The sequence below is a fragment of the Magallana gigas genome, chromosome 8, assembly GCF_963853765.1.
Source record: "Magallana gigas chromosome 8, xbMagGiga1.1, whole genome shotgun sequence".
Classification (NCBI taxonomy): domain Eukaryota; kingdom Metazoa; phylum Mollusca; class Bivalvia; order Ostreida; family Ostreidae; genus Magallana; species Magallana gigas.
In genome coordinates this window covers 295306-315686 of record NC_088860.1, presented here as the reverse complement: position 1 = coordinate 315686, position 20381 = coordinate 295306, and the positions used below count along the sequence as shown (strand labels likewise).

At 33.8% G+C, this 20381-nt stretch overlaps 2 protein-coding genes across 2 annotated transcripts; both read left to right on the top strand.

The window, feature by feature from the left end:
* The first annotated feature begins 462 nt into the window (after positions 1-462).
* Positions 463-10079, top strand: LOC117689836 (uncharacterized). Its single transcript, XM_034472056.2, has 4 exons — positions 463-629; positions 3230-3988; positions 6835-7089; positions 8094-10079. Exons 1-4 carry the CDS (start codon positions 545-547, stop codon positions 8336-8338), a joined length of 1344 nt encoding a protein of 447 aa, XP_034327947.2. The 5' UTR covers positions 463-544; the 3' UTR covers positions 8339-10079.
* Positions 10080-10957: 878 nt separating this feature from the next.
* On the top strand, positions 10958-16409 carry LOC105339612 (uncharacterized). Its single transcript, XM_066069226.1, has 9 exons — positions 10958-11111; positions 11459-11577; positions 12437-12625; positions 13234-13413; positions 13686-13850; positions 13998-14347; positions 14462-14555; positions 14634-14716; positions 15792-16409. The coding sequence occupies exons 1-9, from the start codon at positions 11104-11106 to the stop codon at positions 15921-15923; spliced, it is 1320 nt and encodes a 439-aa protein (XP_065925298.1). The 5' UTR covers positions 10958-11103; the 3' UTR covers positions 15924-16409.
* The last annotated feature ends 3972 nt before the right edge of the window (positions 16410-20381 follow it).

The window sequence follows — 20381 nt, the reverse complement described above, 5'->3', positions numbered from 1 at the left end:
AATGAAGGCCTTTTAGTACAAGAAAACGCTTACAACAAATGAAGATTTGCTTATACCTGAATAAGCTGATTACAGAAAAAAAATTTCTTACTCCAAATTACTTTGACTTAAAGTAAAAATAAAGCTTTGATACGTTGATAGCATATGAAGGTTGGCTATGCCAGAACACTCTGATTCAAACAAATATAGTTGGTCTGCCAAAATATGCTGGTGTCAAATAAAGGTTTGCTACGAAGAACACGCGTGCTGTGTGCCAGAATATGCTGATAGCAAAAAAGCCTTGGTATGCCGGAATATGCTGACATCAAATAAACCCTTGCTATAACAGGGTCACTCTGATTCAAACGAAGGTATATTTTTATATAAGAATACGCTAACCACAGTATGCACAAACACAGCTTCTTCACAAGCGTGTATTGGAATAAGTCTTATGGCCCAGAAACGTGTAAATATTTCACCTAACGAGGAATCAATTAATCCATTAAACAAGTTCAAAGCATTATAATTTACTAATGTAATGCTACATTGGTGAGGGTTTTTATACATGCGCAACTTTTCAATAAGCAGTAGTGTAGTACAACATCAGCACTGCGAAGCAGCAATGAAAATAATTTTCATTTTTCTCATAGGTGAGTATTTAAAATAGAAATCTTTTTAATACTTTATTTTTTTTAAACTAATGAAAAATGACAATAACAAACTGTCAATCATCTCAAAAATCATTAAGCGAAATACGAATTTCCGGCAGAGCAACACGAACCTCTGATCATTTCAAACAGATGCCATGTTAACGTTAAAACTTTGTTGTTCTTTTTTAAATCTTATTATTGTAATATGTCTAGCTAGTAAGTTTTATTAATGTATTCAAGATAGAATCAGGGTATTTGTGATAGTACAATATGCGGGGCAGTGCATTTTGAATAATATAAAGTATTAACAGAAACTAACTGGTCTGACGAACAGTACAAATGTTTTCTTGCTTGCGATGTTTAAATCTGAATTTCGATTATTTATTTCTTTAAACACTATGAAAACTTAATCAAGCCTTATAACAAAAACATTCTTTCAACCAAACTAACAATTTTATGCTTAGAATAAGAGTGATATGAATTATTTTACAGATATACATCATTCAACTAAATTAACAAAGACCGACTGATGATGTTAATTTGAATAAATAAAAATACGTAAAATTTAGTCCAACAGTTGAATGTCCGTGCACCAGAAGAAAAGAATAAAAATCTATCTAAAACATCTCAATCTCAACTATATTCTGCTAACTAATGGATGATTGTATGGTGTATAAGTCTAACTAATGGATGATTGTATAGTGTATAAGTCTAACTAATGGATGATTGTATAGTGTATAAGTCTAACTAATGGATGATTGTATGATGTATAAGTCTAACTAATGGATGATTGTATGGTGCATAAGTCTAACTAATGGATGATTGTATGGTGTATAAGTCTCTATTGTGAACGCGGTGTTTTAACCCCGAACAATATATTTTATTTGAAATATACTGTAGATTGGCAAATAATCACGTTGGTTTTAATTTTATTATGTTCGCGATTTATCATTTCGCCGGAATTTAAACCCATCGTGAATACTATCATTAGTTTTTCAAAAACGTTTCCATGCCTATATTCTGATCAATGGATTTTCTAGCAGCGTGAAATTAAAATAATCGCAATTGGTACTTTATGAGAATTCGTGAAATATTAACACCGTGGAATTGAAACGACTTACAGTATACAAACTAAAGCATTTTCGTAATTGCATTTAATCGATGCCATTGTAAGAGGTGTCTTTTGTTAAAAGAGGAAAGATATAGGAAGATTAAAACAAATGATTACATGTTAATCATTATGATCCCGTTTAAAGAGTGAATTTAATGTTGAATTAATCATACTAGTGATCACATGTACACTGTTAAATTCATCTTGGGTGCTTCATAATTATCAACTTTACACTGTAAAAATAATCTCAAGTAAGTCATAATCAAGAAATTAATACTTGAGAAGAGGATAAACATTAGCTGTGCCTGTTTTCCAATCCTTCTTGAATTCATTTTCGTCACATTTGATTTTTAACCAATAAAATGTATTTAAATTAACGTAAGCGAATTTCTGCAAGTATTTTGGACCCAGTTTTCGGAATTGACATTTAAATAGACTCCTTAAATGATTTTCTAAAGATGGCACATGCACAAAATACAAGTGCATTTGCACTTAGGAAAGTTTTTCATTTCCGAAGTTGGATTTTCGAACAATAAAAAGTGATATTGTGTTGTCACGGAATACTATCGTTACTTGGAAGTAAATTGTTTTAAATTTTTGCTAATTTTGGTAAAGTATTACGATTAAAAATAAAAAATCATAAAAATTGATAAGGATGTAGACAATAAGAGCTTCAATTACCGAAGACCGAGTTGTCTAGAGATGACTGAACACGTCATGCATTGGAAAATTAGGATTGTTTAAGGTCTAGAAACATTTAAAAACAGATTGTCACTCTAAATACATGTACAATAAGTCTTTAAATATATCAGATAATTATCTTTTAAACAATTGCTCGCAATGTTTTCGGTGTAAGGAAAGCATTTCCAATCTTCAACAAAGTCAGAGAAAAGTACGATATCATCTGCATACATTAGCTCGAACAAATTATTGCATTTCATGTACAATAATTAGGTTCAAATTTAAACTTGATATCCATAATGGCATTGTGCGATTTTGACAAATCTAACAGTTTGTTGTTTGATAAGAAGTAAATTATTTAATAATTGTACTAACAAGACTTATCTCTAAAATTGTCTGGATTGGTACAATCACCCTTTTAATTAACAGGAAGATGATCAACGTTTTTGGGGAAAACTGTATCTAATAGTATATAATCTAAAAGATTGCAAAGGCTCCGGGAATTCAAAAAAATATTCCTTCAAAATACTATCTTTACCATTTTAATTACCTAAGTTTTTTTCACCTCATTTACATATTTTTTTTTATCTAATTCATTAATAATAAACATCACTTTTATGTCGTTGAAATTTACAATCTGGGTTGATCTCAGTCATTAAGCATTTTAAAAGAATCATCTCAGGTTACCTACATGCTGCAGAAATTCATTTTAGGTTCATGATAATGATTAACTTTACGCTTTAAAAAGTCAGCACGGGTTAATCATAATCAGAACAGGTTTACTTTTACAATGATTTGGTTCTTTCAGTTGCCTTGTGTTTGGATCATGTCGATCTTAAGGGAGAGAGAAAGGTGGACAACAATGTGTCTATTGGTGACCCTGACCCCCAGGCCATCTGGCCCGTCACTGACTACCTTCACAATAACACCGGCTACTCAGTCATCAAAAACATATACGGCGTCTATTATGATGTGATGTATGCCACATCTGGCCCTGAGGTTGGTTTGGGCAAATTACAGTTCGATGCTGCGAAAAACTCCTACATGAAGTTTATCAACGACGGTTCCTTAGATGGAGAACATGCAGTCACGTGGGCCTTCTACGTTTATCCAAGTGTAGGACAAAAGGCTGTGTTGATGCAGTATGAAGGTAACGGGACCTATCCCGGCATGCAGCTGCTGCTGAACAAGGATGGCACAATCACACTTGGTATATACGAGTGTACTATAGAGAAATGTTCCAGAAGAAACCTCAAGACAGCAAACACATTGGTTCTCCCAGGAGAATGGACGCTACTGGCACTGACCTGGAACATCCTTTGGCCTGCTCCTCAACTTGATATTTTTGCAAACGGTGAGGTCGATCAATTCACAATAACGGATAAGACGTCAATGGAGAACATGCGGCTGTCCGGGGACGTCCTGTTCGGTGTGTCCTATGATAACAAGGACTACTTCACCGGGGATATGTCCTGTTTCCAGTTCTACAATACCTCTATCATAGGGAAGACCCAAGGAGGAATTCCGGACCTGTGTGACCCTAGCACGTATACCTATCCGGAGTATGGTAAGTATATTCGAATAGTGTTTTCGAAAGTTTCAGATATTTTAATATGGATGTAAAAAAAACCTTTTTATTATAGAATGAATCCTCATAGATTGTCGTGTAAAGTGGTTTTGTAGGTCGACTGAATATTTCCATGCATAGAAAAACTTTTTATAGAATGCTCGATTTCCTATACAATTTTTTGAAATTTGTAATTTCTTAGGAGCATAAAAATAAAATAATTTGATAAACTATTTTTTAAGGAAAAATAATGTAGTTTTAAATATGCATGTACAGGTCATTAAAATTAAATCTTTCAGATAAAATATATGTCCCCCCAGATCGAATATAAAGTATTGGGTAAATAAAAATATAGTCGAAAAAAATTATTCCACGTGTTTATCTAGACTAATCGTGAATCTTGTCAAAATATGCAATGATAATTATAATAATCATCATTTACAACAATTACCCATCTTCGCTAGCCAGGGGTTCCTGGTCCGCACCGCTTCTCAAGGGTTCGTGAGAAGCGGTGCGGATTAGAAACCCTTTCCTAACAAAGATGATAATTACAATCAAAAACAAAATCAGACGTTCTAAAGGACTAAATTTATTCATGATGCTCTATGGATTATCTTATTCAAAATATAAAGAAATATTGTCATCTTTTTGACTGCATCTTTAATGATAAAATGGCAGTTGCCCTGTTCAATAAGAAATTCGCGTACAATTTTGTGTATTTTGCTGTCATATACTGGACATACCCACTATGTAAATGTAGTTGTCTATGTTTGTCTCAATTTAGGACCCTCAAGCGTTACGGGTATTTAAAGGTCCTTTTTGGGTTAAAGATAAAGTCAACAGTTAAGCACCAACCGGGTAAATAAATAAAAAAAGAAGCTTTGTTAATTTTCCTTTCTTGAAACTGTCAATTTATAAGAGTGTGATCCGGTTATCCGAATCACCACAATGTGGTTTTCCATTTCCGTATTGCCAACCTCTGAAACTGAAGATGTAGTCGCATTAAAGAACGTCTGAAGAGCGTTTAAAAAGATTGACGTCATACAGTTGGTTTTTCACAGAAAAGTTTTGTACTTAAAACTTTTAGGGAAGGAGTCTTCTCGTTATCACACATACTTCTTATAATAAGAAATTTATGAAATTTTGACACAGCCAAACAGATCATATTACCAAATGATTCTATCAGTTTGATCAAATTTGACCTTTTTGTTTTCGCATAAAGGTCAGGTCAAGGTCACTACCTTTTCCCTCAACCTAAAGGATGATAAAAATAAGTGTAGATCTTTGTAGTTTTGTAGACATTTGTTTAAGATTTGAAGATTCTATTCTTCAAAGAAATGATAGAATATCAGAATTTTTATCAGCTTATTATACTAAATTGGAATAAATATTTATACTAAAATTGATATTGCCTAGCCCGCATTTCCTCTAATTTTCTTAAATTTTGAAGAAATTTTGATTATTTTTTATGCTTCCAATAATAAAATATTTCTGATTTTTATGTATTATGAAGACTTTATATATAAATATGAATTCACAGAAAAGCTAATATATTGACCATTTAATAGGAATAAAAACTGATTTTCATGATTTTTTTCTCACAAAAATCAATGTATAGAATAGGCGCTTTAAAAAGCTTATAAAGATGTTATTTGATAGGCGAATCATATTTTAAAAACATATTCTGAAAACCAAGTATCATATCATTAGTTCACATTAGTAAAAAAAAAATCCATCATTGATGTTATTGTTTTTAAAATGCTAAAACTATGGTGGCATATCTCTGCCCCTTGTGTGCAAGTTATTTTTCTATCAAATATGTCGACATGCAAGATAAATATGTTGACATGCAAGATAGTTATGTCAACATGTTGACATGAAAGAAATTGCAATCTGATATGAATTATACAAAATCTCAAAACATCGCCCACCTGTGACATCCAAGATGCTAGATACTATCTTTCTATGTCGACATGCAACTTATTTATGTTAACATGCAAGATAAATATGCTGACATGCAACTTATTTATGTCAACATGCAACTTATTAATGTCGATATGCAAGTTATTTATGTCGACATGCGAGATGAATATGTCAACATGCAACTTAGTTATGTTTACATGCGAGATAAATATGTAGACATGCAACTTATAAGTTGCATGTCAACATAACTAAGTTGCATGTTGACATAAATATGTTGCATGTCAACATATTTATCTTGCATGTTAACATTACTAAATTACATGTTGACATAAATAAGTTGCATGTCGACATAAAGAAGTTGCATGTTAACATAAATAAGTTGTATGTTGACATCAATAGGTAGCGTATCTAGCATCTTGGATGTCACATGTTGGCGATATTTGAAATTTTTTATAACTCTTATTTGATTGCAGTTTTCTTGCATGTCAACATAGTTATGTTGCATGTTGACATAACTATCTTGCATGTCAACATATTTATCTTGCATGTCAACATAATTAAGAGAAAAATAACTTGCACACAGGGGGCAGAGATATGCCACCATATAAAACAGACTCATTAATCTGCAGCAATTCTGAATTGCGAAACATGTGATATTTTCCTACGCCAATATTACGCCAAAAATATAGTCCTTGTTAGATTCTAATCAAATTTACGTTTGACAAGTCGAAAACCAGAAAAGACTCCTTCCTTAAATAGACAAGGGCATATAATTAATTTATCATTATAACAGTAACTTGATCCAAAGAACTGGATCACGTCTCGTTGCCAGGCGCGGATCATCAAACAACCTCGACACTTAGCGTCTCGTTCCTTGCTATACTTAACTCGCGCATTATTGGTTGTTATTTCTATTATATCAGGGGACCCCATCGGGAGCATTGACTTTTATAACATGATGTTGACACCAGGGTCTACCGTAGTATCAACAGAAATGGTAACGGAAATGACGTCAATGAATGATATCGTGACAACGAATGGTATGACGACAATCAATGAAATGACGTCATTTAGGGCTGCTAACATGACGACATCGGCTCCGCAGGTGGAGACTACTGTTGTAGAGCCCACTATATCAACATCTTTCCCTGGACCAGATACATCTGTTCCTGTGGAGGGTAACTCTATAAATAACTATTATAGTGCCATTCACGGTCTTATACATTTTACGACCTAAAACAGAAAAAGTCCAAATGGTTCGATTTGTCTGCATATTTATTTTTCAAAATATTGAATAAAATGTACACATGTATGATGATGTTTGGTGAAGCAGAAGCAATAAACAATTTCCTGATAAAGACGTCTATATATCGTTAATATCTCAATTATTTTTCGGCAATATTAGCTGTTATCTTAAGAATTTGATTGTTTGGTAAAAATATGATTTAATGATTAGGCGAAATATAAATCAAACATCATGTTTTTTATTTATTCAAAAAATATTTTGAAAATAAAATTGGGAATGTTGGATATTTACCAGATGCATATAAAGTAGTTACTCAAACAAATATTTATTAACATGAAATTGAAACAAATTTGCAGAATTACGAACCAACTCCACTTGACTTTAATTAAACTGATTCCGAACAAAATAATACAAAATAGGAATAAATCACAGATTTGCAAGTATTCAAGACTATTAAGTCAAGAATGGTTTGTAATTTGTTTATTTTTATTGATTCCTTGGTGTAATCAATCAGGATCGGTTCAAATTTGAAAAAAAATCCTTTTCTCAATTTCCTTTGAAAGGGACTTGGACACGATTTGAGCTCAAAATTTCAAATTTGTTTCCCATTTGTTATGTTAAGAATGAATAAAATGGGTATTTTTAATGCTTTATCAAAATTTGAAGGTCAGATATTGAGTTATAATCAATGAGAGTTTGGAATTCTTTGTTTTGCGAACAAAGCTTGAGCCTTGTTATTGTCTAAACATGTATTTTATTAATATAAGTTTCACTAAATGTTGCTTTTTTTTTTTTATTTTGGTCAATAATTCAAAATGTGCAAGTAAACCATTTGATAAAAAATAAAAATAAAAATTCTGTTCTAAAATCGTGTCTAAGTCCCTATAAATATTCATTGTTAATAGGCTGTTAATTGTTCAAATGATATTTTTCCAGAGAGAGTTCAGGATTGCTGCGCCAAGTTTGTTCTGATCGGCAAACAACTTGCCGTCTCCGCCTCTACCGACACGACATTAGCCGGAAGTTGGTCTGTGTGCACACGACATTGTCTTGTCAACGTCACATGTAAGGCCGTTTCCTTGGATACTGTAAGCGGAATATGTTCCCTTGCAAATGATGTTCCGACCATTTTCCATCCAACATCCTCTGCCTATGAGAAAGTACTGGACAATAACTGCTAAGCAGAAAACAGAAGGAGGTGTTGGACACGAACGTTGTTTTTTCTTGTTTGTTTGCTGAACCAATTATTTTTACTTTATAAATGACAACCTTTGTTCTCCGTACATGGTAAAATTAAATCAATTGTGCTTCATAAAATAAGATCGGTAAATCGGAACTCTCCCTCCCCCACCCTTTCCCCCGAAAATTTAATTTCATAAATTCTGTCGTAAACTTACCTATCAACTGCCTCGAAACTCCTTCCTTTTTGTATAGAAATTCAATCCCATCATATAATATATATCATAGTTTAAAAGTGTGTTTTTAAAAAAAATATTTCTGTTTTCTTTCTCTATATTAATTTTTAGCTACATAATTATATAAACAGATGCCATTAAAACACATGTTGAAGTCAAACCTGTAACTTTTTTGATATATTTACTTTTTCTACTGTCTTTGTCTGTGATAACATTACAAATCAAATATGTAAGTATAGTTCAATGAAGTTCATCAATGACGCACATGGCGTACTGTTGGAGTGGTTTATAATTAATGATTTGTAATAAAATGTTGTAAATTTCACGTTTATCCCAGGGGTTAATTAGATGATGAAAAAAATTATGGGGTTTATGATTGTTTGCTTTTGTTTTGTTTTTCTTTCGTTTTTTCACAAAAAAAATAATTTTCAAAACTCCTTGTGTACAGTAATAAGATTATCTCTTGAAGTATGCTTGGGTGTTCTGTACATGGGCGATAAGGTTTCGGAAAAAATAATTTTTATCCCAGTGGTCAATTTATATGTTAAAAAATGACGGGTTTTTGTTTGTTTGTGCTTTTTTAGCTTATTTTGGCAAATAAACTCTTGGAATATGATTATAGGTGTCCTGTCGATGTGAAACAAGGTAAAAGGAATTTTATTTTAACTTTGAGGGTCAAAAGTAGCAAAACTGACATTATTTACACATAGAATTGGATACATTAACTCCTCGTTCAAACTTTTGAATAGCCAAAATCATCTTTTGAAAAATGAATGGAGATTTCATGAGCAAGAAGATTTTAAAAGGTTAGATTTCTTGGGGGAAGGGGGGGGGGGGTCTAAAAGTGGCTAAAAATGACGTTTGTTCCATAAAAACTTCTTTGGGAGGTCTAAAAGTGGCTAAAATATGATGTTTATTCCAAATGGTTCTCAATACTTTTAAAACATTTTTTACAATATCCAAATCATCTTTATATGATTAGGGGCATCGTACAGATGTGAAGTTAGGCTCAAGAAATTCATTTCTCGTTCGGAGGATCAAAACGTGGCTTAAAAAGACGTTTAACTCTCCAAAAAAATTGTTTACCACAGATACCAGAGTCTGCGTCAAGTGTTTCATATATATTTGGTACTTTACTGGAAATGGACATTGATGGTAGCCTAACAACAAAACTTCATGATAAACGCGATGACTTCAATTTTTCTATAGTCAACTTACCTTACTTTTGTAACAATATTCCTTCATCAACTGCATATGGTGTTTTTGTCTCTCGGTTAATTCGACTGGGGCTTAGAACTGCTATTTATTACCTAATTAAATCACAGTTATTTGTACTTTTTATCATGGATAATATTTCTGGTGTCTCTGTCTCAGTTAGCACTACGAATAAAACTTGTAACGTATAGTTCATGTCATTTCAATCATCAATGACCCAAATGTCGTACGTTTGGGACAGACACAATCGAGATTTGCATAATTTTACAAAATTACCAATGAATAAACAAAATATTCATTGTCTTCGAAATGGAGTCATCATCTTTTACATAGATTAAAAATATTTTCAGAATTTTGAATCTCATTTTGATTACACTATATTCTCGTAAAAATACATCTTATAGAGATATAATTATGGTTAAGAAATCATTGAAAATAAGATTACGAATAAATCAATCAAACATAAATTACAAAACTCAAATGCGCTGACTGGTTCTTTAATTATTTATAAAACGTGTGATAATTGTTAGCATCTTTCGGCAAATTTGAAATGAAATCTCCAACGTATTAAACATAAATATTTGATAACAACTCTGAGTGTCAATGCCTGTAGTTATAGTTTAAGCAATTATTAAGTAGACAATGTTTAGTGCGCATGCATTTGCAATTCTTTTTTTTTTTCAATGTATGATTTTTCTGCCCAAAAATACCCAGTACATAGAGCTACAATCATGCGTTATTAATCTAACGTTGGATTTCTGTAGGTTTTAGCATTCAAAAAATACATCCTTCAATACAGATATGATAAACAGTTTCAAGATTAACGCTCACAGAAATTTTTAGCGAAGAATATTTTTTATATCAATATTATAAAAAAATAAACTTACTTCGTTTCTAGATAATATTGTTCATTGCTATTTCCATTCCATTATCCGCAATGTTAAATCCATAACCATCTGAACAACACAAAACATGTGTTGATTTCTAAAAACACGTGTAATGGGCTCGTGAAACAAGCGCTTCTTCAAGGGCGCTCTGACCGCGCCATTTGCTCAGCGAACCGACAAAAGCGCGCGCCGTGCAAATGTCCAGGAGGTTAATTAGCGGAGCGGTCGTTTCACCGTAAACATGTCCAAATTCATTCTCCAGAACTGTGAACATAATCATTATTTTATGCCGGAGTAATTATTTTAGTAATTATTGGTTACATAAGGATAGATAAAGAAGGAAAGACATGATCCGGGTCTTTTGACCTCCACAGAAATGACCGGTCCCTCACTTCTGGATTCTACCCCCGTGCATCAAGTCGCTCTATAATGATCAGGTAAGTTCACTGTTTCATCACAGTGATATCCTCGATTATTTAGTTATTATTATGTGTCTTATGTCTAATATTATTGTATATGTTTTATCACATTGATTTATCTGTATTATTATTTTGTATTGGGTATGTAAAGTAAAATCAATCAGGCCAGTCTAATAATATACAGGAAACCCTGTTATAAAAACCCAATATTTTATTAAATTAATTTCATTTTAGATATTAAATTTAAATAGCAAGTTAATTTTGAATAACAAAGCTTCCATGATATAAAGTATAGTTCGAAAAAATGTATATATATATAATGCAATATGAGTTCAGTGAACACGCGAGTTCCTGTTTAATTTCAGGGGACTACTTTCCGTTTGTGTGTTAGGCTGTTTGATCGCATCCTCTGTGGCGGATGAAGACGACTCAGATTTTGAAGATGGTGGTTCTATGGTGAAATTCGGAGATTTCTACGAGAAAGGTTTGGAATGTTACATTATTTCTTAGTTATTTTAATCTCTATCTGCCACTTTCGGTCAGAAACTCCTTTATTGCTTCGGCTTTATAATTGAAATTCATTGTGTAAACAGTTAGCAGGAATCGGACTTCTCCCATAATATTAGCATTCAAGAAATTGGTAGAAAACCACCTTAAATATTTCTTGCAGTCGTGCTATGTTTGTGACAAATACAGTGTTATAAATATCTCTGGTTAATGTGAATCAATGTCAATTATGTATAATTATAATTTAAGTAAAAGCATTATATTGATACAATCATTTTTATCTAGTGAAAGAAGAACAATGAATTAGATAAGCAATCAAAGAATTTTTAAAGGAAGAATCATTTAATGGAGAAAAGCACACAAACAAACTCGGTATCTTGAAATTCGTGCTTTCCTCCATGCAGAATATGGCGAAATAATTATTTTATTTATGCCGATACAAAGTAGGTACAATAGCAATGATTCTAATCGTACTATGCTCCAGAAGATTTTTATTTTAGATTTTGATAAATACATGTAATTCTATTAAACAACACTATCCAATTTTATTGAATATACATAAAACAAACTAATTCCAAGAAATTACAAACAATGGCTTGATGAAAAAAATAGCTTAATCATAAGACAACTAAACCTTCGCTTTCGTCTGCTATTTCAGTACTGTAATTACTAAATAATGCAATTTTATCAATTTTTTGATAATTTCATGCTACTTATTTGTATTTTTTTAATCATATTTACCATTACTATAAAAAACCCCTCTCCAACGACTTTATCCCCCCTCCCCCGCACAGTAATTTGTTTGGAATGTTACTGTCAATGAATATTTTGTGTAGGTAAGAGCTCCTCTGGCCTGTGTGACGATTCGGCGCTGAAGGGAGGGTGGTCCTACTCTCGACTCCGGGGCTCGTGTAACCAGTACCTTCACTGCGCAGACGACAGAGCTTTCATCCAGACGTGCGCAGCCGGAACGTTCTACGACGGAAAAGAGTGTCGCCATGCCGATGAGGTCGTGTGCCCCGCGGGTAGGTTATTACATAATGGTGGAATGTTGTAGAATGAGAGATAAAATCAGTTCTTAAGGAAATGCATGATGACAATATAATAGTATCGTCATGCTAGCTCATTTTAAGGGAAATGACACGTTCCTCATTTCTATATAACTTTTTCCGAAAAGTTGTTATTGAGTTGCTACTGCTTTGACAGGCTTTCTTGGAAAAAATTAAGGTACCTTACCAGGCATTTGTGCTAGATACTAAAATATGCAATTTTCTATATAATCTTGTATTGCTGAAATAAAAATTTTGGCATATATATGCTAGTATATATTTTCAAGATTTTAATTATTTTAAAAATGATAATAAATAATAATGACTTTATTTGCTATATTATCAGGCCGTACAAAATTTTAAAAATAATCATCATTTTCGAGGAACGTGTCGTCTGACCTTAATATGTAGTGTTTTTTTGTTGTTGTTGTTGATATATTATGATTACTTGATATATCTACTTTATAATCACGCCGTTATTTACCAATATATTTTTATTATGCTATCGCATCTTCACACACAGTTCTAGAATTTATGATAAGCGCAATATATTTAGCAGTATAATCCCTCCTTGTTTTGAATAGACCCCTGCCTGAGGAAGCCGCCCGGTTTTACGTATGCGGACGGCCAGAGTTGTTACGGATTTTACCAGTGCATTAAGGGTAAATCCCGCTACCTCACCTGTCACGACGGATTTTACTTCAATCCGTACAAACAGGGATGTTTTCCGGACCCGACTTGTCACCGGAACAACCTGGTCCACCGTAAGTTCACACTCGACGGGGCGAGTTTTGTGTATCGTATTTAATAGATACAGTTATCAAAGTTATGACGTAAATTATCATTTACTGAAACAAGGGTAAGAAAAAATAGTATACGAGTTTCTCATTTAAATTCGATTTACTTTAATGGACAAAACAGAGCACCGCTTCTCCCTACTTCAGACAATGAATTAAGAACGAACGTCTGATATAAAAAGATTGAAGCAGATGAATGTAGTGAACTCATAATGTACCGAACTCTCATTGCCTTACAGCATGTGCATTCGGAACCACTCTGCCTTTTCCGGGCCGTCCCAATCTGTTCTACCTTTACGATGGACGTAAAACAATGACCCCTATGAAGTGTCCAAAGGGAACGTGGTACAGACCCGACATCTGTACTTGTGACTGGATCATCCCGGGGAAAGTGGAGAAAGAGGGTACGAGGGTTCTGACAATGATGATTGTATCAAAGGGTCATATATCTGTACTATATTTGAATAATCATTAACACTAAAAATATACAAATGCACACAAACTACAAACAAAATAATTATAATTAATAAAATCTTTAATTTTTTTTTTAGGTTGCAAGCCGATGTTCCACTTCAAGTACAACGGGAATTTCCTGGAGAGATATAACCGCGTGCAACAGATGCCGACTACAGGGGTCACTCTATTCCGGAGGTCCGTTCTCTTCGATCATGGCGGCAAAATCATCATCTGGGCTATGAACAACATGGATTTTGATGGAGACTTCTCGCTCTGTTTTGAATTCATGGTCAAAACATTTAATGGAGAAATTGCTCTCTTGTCAAACGACTTCGAGGACGCTCATTTTACGTACAAATTATCTTTTATCCCGGCCCTTGGAGTGGTGAAAGGGTACTTTGTACTTAGAGACGGTAGCGTAGCAACCCTGGATGTTATGGGCGTTGTAAGTAATTCTTCAGCTGATGGACATTTCATTTGGACTGACTATGCTTAGAATCATAGATATATCAGGGTATGTAAATAATAATTCTAATCTTTGATGTGATTTCATTCTTAGAATCCGAACCAGCCTCATTTTGTCAGAATCGCCAAGTCAGGCCGGAAGTTGCACATGAGAATTGACAATTCCCCGCCCGCCGTGGTTAAACTCCGTAAGTAAAACTAAACATGTTCAGTTTTTACTATTGTAGGTAAAACTATGTAAATAAAACCTTTCATCTTTTCTCCAGATACAGGTATAGCAACAGGAAAGAGTCCCATGGTGATTGGCGCCGCAAATGGTTGCTCCAACTTCGTCGGTTATTTTGATGAGGTAAGCTAGTTGTAATTTAATCTGACAGTTGTTGAAAACCTTCTATTCTAAAAACTGTCTTAAATTTAACAGTCACACTAAAAAAAACACCCAAATGTAATAATGAATAAATCTCAATAGATCGTGAATGTTTAATGCTGGTTGATTTTTAGTCGAGGACCCCCTTTATTATTTAAAGAAGTCTGATATCAAAATAAAGAGCTTTGTCTTGGTTTCAGGTTGGATGATCTAAATGTTGTCTTCTGTCTGCTTCAGTTTTGTCTTGGTTTCAGGTTGGATGATCTAAATGTTGTCCTCTGTCTGTTTCAGCTTTGTCTTGACTTCAGGTTAAATGATCTAAATGTTGTCCTCTGTCTGCTTCAGCTTTGTCTTGGCTTCAGGTTAAATGATTTTAATGTTGTCCTCTGTCTGCTTCAGCTTTGTCTTGGCTTCAGGTTAAATGATCTAAATGTTGTCCTCTGTCTGCTTCAGCTTTGTCTTGGCTTCAGGTTAAATGATTTTAATGTTGTCCCCTGTCTGCTTCAGCTTTGTCTTGACTTCAGGTTAGATAATCGAAATGTTGTCCTCTGTCTGCTTCAGCTTTGTCTTGGCTTCAGGTTAAATGATTTTAATGTTGTCCTCTGTCTGCTTCAGCTTTGTCTTGGCCTCAGGTTAAATGATCTAAATATTGTCCTCTGTCTGCTTCAGCTTTGTCTTGGCTTCAGGTTAAATGATTTTAATGTTGTCCTCTGTCTGCTTCAGCTTTGTCTTGGCCTCAGGTTAAATGATCTAAATATTGTCCTCTGTCTGCTTCAGCTTTGTCTTGGCTTCAGGTTAAATGATTTTAATGTTGTCCCCTGTCTGCCTCAGCTTTGTCTTGACTTCAGGTTAGATAATCGAAATGTTGTCCTCTGTCTGCTTCAGCTTTGTCTTGGCCTCAGGTTATATAATCGAAATGTAGTCCTCTGTCTGCTTCAAATGATCTTAATGTTGTCCTCTGTCTGCTCTAGCTTTGTCTTGGCTTCAGGTTAAATACTCTAAGTTTTGTCCCCTGTCTGCTTCAAATGATCTAAATGATGTCCTCTTTCTGCTTCAGCTGAAGTTCTTCCGCTGTAACCCCACCCACTTTTTTGGGGACTATGACGACGAGTTGGGTCATCATCGCATTGGCGACGACAGTGACGAAGATGATGACGATGATGACTTTGATGATGACAGGAAGAAATAAAAAAAAACGAGTGGAAAACTTAAAAAAACCCAGGCACGCCACGTGTTCTCTGTTTTTCAGCGCTTAACGACCTTCACCAGGTTGCACTTCAATGCAATGCAAAGAGAGGAAAGAGGGTTGAAGACACAAATAATTGATCTCAAAATGTACATATATATTTTTAATTTAGTTTTAGTACGTATACTAGTATTTATTTTGATTTTGGCAACAATTGGTCGCAGTTGAATGAATGATCATACATTCGTTAATTTATAGACTGTCTATGTGTGTTTCTGACGTTCACTCTAGAGACAATGTACACATTTACTAACATCAAAGTAGATTAAAGGAAATTTTGTAAATTGTTTAATATATTTTGTTGCTATGTCTGGTACTTTATGTATGTCATACATGTACAAAGGAGAGGATAACTCTGTCTCATATCATTTTTACAATGTATTTGAAACATTTCGTTAAATTTTCAGTACATTAAATTTTTGAACAACTTATCATAGTGTGCATTCTGTGTGAACTAGACATTTGCAGATTCGTGTTCAATGCATACAGGCTTCAAGTTGCAAATGGACTAGCTTGAGAGAGAGAGAGAGAGAGAGAGAGAGAGAGAGAGAGAGAGAGAGAGAGAGAGAATTATCATGTTCGAGTGCATTATCATGATTAATTAAAAACGGGTTAAGTTGTCTTTGAACAATTAAAACATTACTGTATAAATAATAATTTTTTAAAATCAAATACCGGAACATGAATAATAGAACTCCATTTGTGTTCTTTATATTTTTCATTTTTTAGTATCCCATTTGGTTCAAAGCATGCATAATCAAAGTACTGAAGTACTGACGGGAGTTGATTTTATCGATTATTATTCATTTTAAAATCAACAATATGTTACTTTGCTTGGCAAGTAGTTTATTATCTGTTTTTGAATTACGCACATTTTTATAATATTAATTCTCGGACTTTTCCGACAAGAATTTTGAGGAAAACCCCGTATGAATCGTGTTGTGTAATGATTAAAGATAGAATTGATTCCATCAAACTATGTATAAGTAATCGAAATATTCAAAAGATTGTATGGATCCAAGCAATAATGAACTCTAGTCTCGTTCAACCAGATGCCTGGCTGTCTCCGTTAATCTTCAACAAGCAAGAGAATGTGTACACCAGGTCACGTGATAGCTTGATGACGCGACCTCTAAATATAGAATAACTCTCTGCTTGTCGGAGATTCACGGAGACCGCCGATTGCTGAACGAGACTTTATTGGACTCTAGCGTATGAATACATACGATTGAAAAAATATACCTAAATTGTTCGTACTATTTAACATCTGACTATTTTCAAGGTATTCATAAATAAGTTTCTTAAAAACCAATGCTTCAAGATACATTACATCGAATTTATCGATTGTTTTGAAGAACTAAATCTTGTCAGCGATGATGATTTGTGCACTGTTTCACTTTCGGTTTGCCAGAGTAACTGCATAGGAGAGTTGATTAAAATCAACTTCCAAAAATTAAAAATATAATGCGACGCTTACGACTCTGATTGAAGAAGGCTATGGACCGGTAAGATTTTTAGCATGTAAAGCTACCAGATATATATTGCAAAAATTATCAACAAAGAACAGGAAATGAACTAAGAGTTATCTTAAAACCTGGAAGAATATGGTGTCCGGAAAAGGCCATGTTGCACTTTCAAGCCAAAAAGCGATGAGTTTCGTCAACACATTTGCAGAACAAGCCATCGTACTGTGTAAACAGATAGCCATGCTATGACCTTAAATTGCTAGTAATAAATAATGGTCACTATGATATTTAACGTAGCTCGCGGGTTTGCTGACGCCACAATAGGAATCGACGTAAAGAGTTGACCGTCATAGTAAACTCATAATTTTATTTTAAAATAACAAATGAGATATTTAGAAGTATAAAAGAAAATATTTTAGAAAGATTAAATGCGGTTAATGACTGTTTATACAAAGATTTATAATATCAAGTGCTGAAAATTTAAAGATGTCACATACATTGTCACATTTTGTTCTATAAAGATAAAGAATGAGTGTGCGTTAGAACTCTTCCATTTAAAGTCATGTTTTAAAATAGAATGTATGCATTAATTTCGCTTTTTTTTTTTACAAATATAACTTCCGTAATCTGTACTACCGATTAAATTCTTAAATTTCTTTTGGCTTGAGATAACTGTTTTATTCGATTACTTACTTATAATATCAGTAGTTGCCTGTTATTTTATTTTTGCATTGATTGACTCAGAGTTTCATAAAAAACAAAAATGCAATTTTCTGTATCTTTACAGCCTTACATTAATTGCATTTCATAACATTCACAATAATGTCTAATAAGCATTAACATGTTATAAAATGTGTTAAACAGCTAGTCTTGTCAATAAATGCATTTCAATTTTGGTGTTCTAAGAAGTAAGGAAATGATGACGTTAGGCTAACGTCGTAATGAAAATATAAGGTTTTGAGAAATCTTTTAAATCTTTAAAGATTTTTTGCCAAAAATTGGCCGAGAACACATACTGATGTTTTTTTATGAATTGATTCATAATTATCTCCTCTGTTTTTGTGTTGAGTATGATTAATTTCGTCTGAATCGTTTAAAAGTTTGGAGCATAGTTTTGTAATGCGTTTCTCGGTTAAAATGTGCATGTTACTTTATATTTCATTGAAATGGCGTTGCTTGATTTTATTAATGACACTGTATTTGAAACACGATAACATTATTACCGCGCAGACGAATCTTAAATAAATTTTAGAAATAAAACTATAAAACCTATGGATCACGTGGACAAATTTTCAAGGTAGGTTTTCTCACAAGCAGGTAAACCCGCGAGCTACCATAAGTGTACCTAGGTGCTGCGCACTGAATGGTGTTAATGATAATTAACAGAATGAACTCTGTGAATCTTGTAGCACTGCGTAGTATTCCTAAATGATGTTATAAAACCAGGCGAATAATACGGGCATAATAATATCCAAATTAAGCGTTTAAAAACAAGTGTCATATTTGGCGATTATGTGTCTGCAACGATAGCTCTAGTACTCTATATTGACTCATGTATTGTGTATTCTATATATTAACCTTTGTAACCTTTTATGCCGTGTATGAATGAACGTATTATGAGTAAGTGATGCCTCATACTAGGTGGGAGACTCCGAGACCCAGGACTCGGAGACTCACATCCTGCATCCAGACTCTTTGATTGGCATTTTTGACGGTTTTGTTACTTTATTTAGGAATGAAATATTAATCTTAATTTTGAACACTAAATGTTCACTCATGATCGTCGTATATGGGCCGAACTAGTCAGAACTGTCCATCATAAGTAAAATGTTATATATACCGATGTAAAATGATGTTGAACAGATTAAGAGATTCCGCTAAGAGAGATTTAGAGAGATTCCGCTTATAGAGATTATTAGACTCTTGATTTGGGCTGCTGTTAATTGTTGTAACTATACGATCACGCTTAATAAAACCGCTTATGAAAGAAATACTGTACTTGTCATCACTAAGTTTGAGCTGACCCTCAATTGGATCCGTAAGACAGAAGGCTTACAACTGCCACACAACTCTCCGTCGCTCTGTCAGAATAGCAATGTGTTCTTGTGACGGCGTGTTGTGTGACACCGCGACAGCGTGTTGTGTGACACCGCAACGGCGTGTTTTATTATACTTTCATGTTAAATACTGATATCTGATTGGTTTAAACGCAGTAAAAAAATTCGGTCTATTACACTCAGCGTTAGCAACACCCTTGGCAACGGGTAACACAACGAATTGTTACATACTCGTAAACTATGCCTGCCCGTACGGTTTGTCGTAATATTCATGTCATTCCTATACAAAATCAGTAAAGTTTTCTTAAAATATTAAGACATTCAGTATAATAAAAATAAATAGTGCCTGTTTGGGAGGGTAACAGTTGAAATTGAAACTGAAATCGAAACTGAAACCCGCTTCACGTCGGTTGACAATGGTTTTCTCGTGGTGTCAATTTCAATTGTTACTCTCCAAAACATGCACTATTTACATATTGTTACATCGCAACGGCCTGTTATGTTACACCATGACTCCAAATTTTTTGTGACGTCGCGATAGCGTGTTGTTTGACACCATGACGATGTGATTTGGGACACCGCGTCGGCGTGCGTGTCTAAACATGACGACGTGTTGTGTGATACCCTGAAGGCGTGTTTTCTTAAGTTGCATTTGTGCAATGGCATGTTGTTCAAAATTACGGTGTTTTCTGTGTCAACACAGCGGCTTGATGCTTTTTAATACTTTGAACGTGAACAAAAACCCTCAACAAAGCAAATTTTACCTTTTTACTATTCTGGTCATTGTCCTCACTGATAGATGTATATTCCTAAAAGATGGATCAGTATTTGTGCTGAATGAAAAAAAAAGAAATTCTTGTAATAAAATTAAACAGAGT

Bases quoted from the DNA above. Each gene is read 5' to 3' on its own strand.
- LOC105339612 (XM_066069226.1), top strand. The intron at 13,414-13,685 runs GTAAGTTCACAC...ATTGCCTTACAG, and splicing joins CCGGAACAACCTGGTCCACC to CATGTGCATTCGGAACCACT. The intron at 14,556-14,633 runs GTAAGTAAAACT...TCTTTTCTCCAG, and splicing joins GCCCGCCGTGGTTAAACTCC to ATACAGGTATAGCAACAGGA.
- LOC117689836 (XM_034472056.2), top strand. From the start codon at position 545: ATGCGCAACTTTTCAATAAGCAGTAGTGTAGTACAACATCAGCACTGC. The intron at 630-3,229 runs GTGAGTATTTAA...TGGTTCTTTCAG, and splicing joins AATTTTCATTTTTCTCATAG to TTGCCTTGTGTTTGGATCAT. The intron at 3,989-6,834 runs GTAAGTATATTC...CTATTATATCAG, and splicing joins GTATACCTATCCGGAGTATG to GGGACCCCATCGGGAGCATT.